Raw genomic sequence first — 3,944 nt, 5'->3', positions numbered from 1 at the left:
ACAAGGGAATGTCTTCTACTAGTCCTAGGGATAGCGTCAGAGTCACGCTACTAGATGACAGGTGGGGACCGCCCAGCAAAAGCATGGCTGCCGCGCTCCCAGGGCCCTCCCAGCAGGCGGTTGGCGAGTCGCGCGGCGAGCCGGCCGTTGGTGCGCATGCTCTCCGGCGCCCCGCACCAACATGTCCAGCGCCTCCGGGTGAGCGCGGCCGCCGCGAGTCGGCCGTTGCTGGGCATGCTCCCTGAGTGCCCCGCACCAATATGGCGGGCGTCCTCGCTGGGGTGACTCTAATTCTCGATTTTCGGCTCTAGCCGGCCGGTGCTCATTTCTCTTCGGAAAGCTCTGAGCGCGTGGTGGGCCCGGGGAGAGGCAGGGTGGGTGCGGGGGTGAAAGGTGAGAGGGGACTGCAGGCATCCAGGCCGGCGCCTGGCGGCAGGAAGATGGCTGAGGGCCAGCAGCGGTCGCAGCCAGGTAGGGCGGAGGGGCCGCGGTGGAGTGGGGGTCGGGGGCGGTGCCAGGCGTGGGGGCGGGGACGGGGTGGGGTGTGTGGGGTGCGGTGTGTGGGTTGCTCAGCGAGGGGAGGAGGGTCGGGAGGTGGAGGAACTCGAGGGGCAAACGCTCTTGGGCCCCGAGGGAGAAGTGCTGGGGGATCTGGAGGGAGGGTAGGATCCCGGGACTGCAAAAGGGCGATGGGTGGGGCGTAACGCCAGGACTTGGGGAGCCTGAGTTGCCCGAGGGTCGGGCGGGCAGCCCCGTGGCCCGAAGGGGAGGCCTTTTCCACACCTGGGCTGCTCCTGCTAAAGTCAGCTCTTGACCTGGCGGGGAAGCAGGCAGGGATGGCGGCTGCTCTATCACCTGCTCTCTTTTCCCCTTGGAGACCGGGCTCCGGAGTTTCAGTGGCTAAGAAGTTATCGAGGGAAACTGCCCTTGGTCCTCTAAACCACTGATTTAAAAACGCTGGTTGTGCAAAGAGACGACTTTCTTTCTGGCATCACCATCTGTAACTTTTATTTACACTGTGCATCTCAAATAACTGGGATGGAGGTGCGAGGGAAAGGATCCTCTTAGACCGGTAACGTGGGGAAATGGAAGGGTGTTTGCTGACCCCTCCCCGTCCCCTCCCTTGAGCCAAGAAGGACTTTTAAAATTCTGTCAAAGGTGCAAATAGGTTGGCTAAACAGCTATTTCAAAACAGCTAATGTTTTGAAACCATTCACTGTTCCTTCTACCTTGTCTCCCCTTTTATGACCTCTGGGAAGGTCTCAGGAGGGAGAAACTTTGAAGATCAAAAGAGGCATCCCCTCCACTCCCTACCCCGCCACAAAAAAACAACAACAACAGCAAAAAAAAAAAAAAAAAAAAAAAAAACCCCGAAGAGCTGGGTATGGTCTGTTAAGGCATTTGAAACCTGACATTTATTTTGTTTGGTACAAAACTTCTGTGCATGTGCCCTTAGGAGTTCTGGTAATGACATCAGGATATATAAGACAACCAGAATTATCAGTGAGATGAATGTGTCTGTGAAGATGGGCGGTGGGAGGTGTGGGGGGGAGAACCTGTGCACTGAGACCGAGGAAGGCTCAGGGAGGTTATCTATGGCTGAGAAGATTCGGGTTCCCAGGAGGTGTTCCTTCTTTGAAGTTTGAAACAAGGGATGTTTAGGAGCAGTGGAAAGAACTGCTGAACTCAGGCAGTGTAGTGATGAAAACCTTGGATTCTGGAGTTACATAGACCTGGCTCTACCTGGCACGCTGCGGCCTCTGTGAGCCTGTTTTCTTATCTTTCAAAATGGGGCTACTGTAGTTTCCTCACCGAGCTGGTAGCGTGTGTTCCGTCGATGGTGTGGGCAAATCATGGGGCGTGGGGGTAATCAGTCAATCTGGATTGCTGTTATCCTTTTCAAAGATGGTACAGGTTAAACATGTAGACAGGTTCCCAGGTCGTAGGTGATAACATATTATACCCTGTGGGATTTTTTAGGAACACCTCTAAAACTCTGGAGGTTTCCATCTTATACTGAGGGGTTGTAGGGGATCCAGCTGTCCCGTGGCACCTTTGTCAGAGGCGGAATAATCTGAGGCTAGAGAGGCTGTGGGTCTGACCTCACTGATCACAGTCTCGAGTTTGAAGTCTTGTCTTTTTGATTTGGGATTGCATGTTCTGGCGAATTTTGTGTGTGTGTGTGTGTGTGTGTGTGTGTGTCTGTGTCTGTGTGTGTGTGTGTGTCTGTGTGTGTGTGTGTGTGTGTGTGTGTGTGTGTGTGTGTGTTTCATCAGTGATTGGTCCCAAAACTTCCAAGTAGCCTTTCCTCTGGGAACAGGGCCCAGCCCTGTGAAGTAACGTGGGGAAGGCTAGTCCCTTTCAGGGAACAGTTCTTGCAAAGTTAGAAAAGGGCTCTGTTCCCAAAGATCATTTGCAAATGGATAATTTGGAATGTAGAACACATTTTCCCATAAAAACAATGCGGTTAGGTTACCAGCCTGACCTACAAAGCTATTAGTTTAGCATCTTACTTGAAGTAGCAATTTATTAATAATATGGTCGTCAGTTGAAGGTTCTGGGAACAGGACTTGCAGAACAGGTGGGAGGAGGAAGAGAGTTTCCGGTCTGGTTTTTGGGGCCCTGGGTTGAATTTGAATTAGGCAGAGGTTTGCCTTGGTCTTATCCCAGATTCTCTGTCTCCTTAGGTCTCCACGTCTCCTGGCACTTTTCCTTTCCTCAGGGTCTCTCGAGGCAGGCTCTAGTCCCCCAAAGGTCATATGTTCTAGAACCTACTTAGGTCTTTGTTCCCTTTTCTCCATGCAGCTGATGTGAGCTAGGTTTTAGGAGGACAGCAATGGAACAGATTTATACTACATTGTGAGTGACTGATAGTCCTTTACACTTCTTGGGGAGTTTTCATTTTCATTTATTTACTTTTTTTTAATAAATTAATTTTTTAAAATTTTTATTTCTTTTTGGCTACGTTGGGTCTTCGTTGCTGCGCACGGGCTTTCTCTAGTTGCGGCGAGCGGGGGCTACTCTTTGTTGTGGTGCATGGGCTTCTCGTTGCGGTGGCTTCTCTTTGTTGTGGAGCACGGACTCTAGACACGTGGGCTCAGTAGTTGTGGCTCACGGGCGCTAGAGCGCAGGCTCAGTAGTTGTGGCACATGGGCTTAGTTGCTCTGTGGCATGTGGGATCTTCCCGGACCAGGGCTTGAACCCGTGTCCCCCGCACTGGCAGGCAGATCCTTAACCCCAGCGCTACCAGGGAAGCCCTATTTATTTTTTTAAAAATTATTTTTATTTTTTGAGAGTTTTCATTTTTAAAGGAAGGGGCTTACTAATCTGACAAATCCCCAATAGTAGATTCAGGGCCACACCTCCCAACCTGTAACCTGTGGGACTAGGTGTATTTTGGAACTCAGAGTTTTTCAGATTTCAGAAAGCAGTGTCCCATAATCAAACAAAAAGATTTATGCAGCAAAACATAAATTTCAGCTAAATGGGATACACAAACTACCCTGTGTTTTCCTTTCCCCTCAGCTTGTGAAAATACAGAAACTCTATTTAAAATAGTTTATTTCTGACCACAGAAGTACTACAATGTCAGTTTTTAATAGTAATATGTACGGCTTCCCTGGTGGTGCAGTGGTTGAGAGTCCACCTGCCGATGCAGGGGACACGGGTTTGAGCCCCGGTCCGGGAAGATCCCACATGCCGCGGAGCGGCTGGGCCCGTGAGCCATGGCTGCTGAGCCTGCGCGTCTCGAGCCTGTGCTCCACAATGGGAGAGGCGGCAGTAGTGAGGGGCCCGCAAAAAAAAAAAAAAAAAAAAAAGTAATATGTAGCTTAGAAAGTGGAAGTCCTTTATAAATCCTACCTCCTAGAGATGACAGCTATTAACTTTGGTGTTTAATCCTTTAGATTTTTCCAATGCATAAGCTAATAGGTATATGTGTTATT

At 50.5% G+C, this 3,944-nt stretch overlaps 1 protein-coding gene across 3 annotated transcripts in view; it reads left to right on the top strand.

Moving 5' to 3' along the window:
• The first annotated feature begins 175 nt into the window (after window positions 1–175).
• Window positions 176–3,944, top strand: part of PTPA (protein phosphatase 2 phosphatase activator) — a 39,697-nt gene continuing 35,928 nt past the window's right edge. Inside the window, exon 1 of one of the 3 annotated variants that reach the window (XM_060154117.1) lies at window positions 176–198. Coding sequence is in view for 2 of the 3 variants with exons in the window: in XM_060154119.1 (XP_060010102.1) it covers window positions 441–471 (31 nt within the window). In the remaining variant the exon portion in view is untranslated. The other 2 variants (XM_060154119.1, XM_060154120.1) reach the window with 2 other exon arrangements.

The sequence above is a fragment of the Lagenorhynchus albirostris genome, chromosome 7 (genome assembly GCF_949774975.1).
Source record: "Lagenorhynchus albirostris chromosome 7, mLagAlb1.1, whole genome shotgun sequence".
In the NCBI taxonomy this organism is placed as follows: Eukaryota; Metazoa; Chordata; class Mammalia; order Artiodactyla; family Delphinidae; genus Lagenorhynchus; species Lagenorhynchus albirostris.
This window is presented reverse-complemented; position numbering and strand designations above follow the sequence as displayed.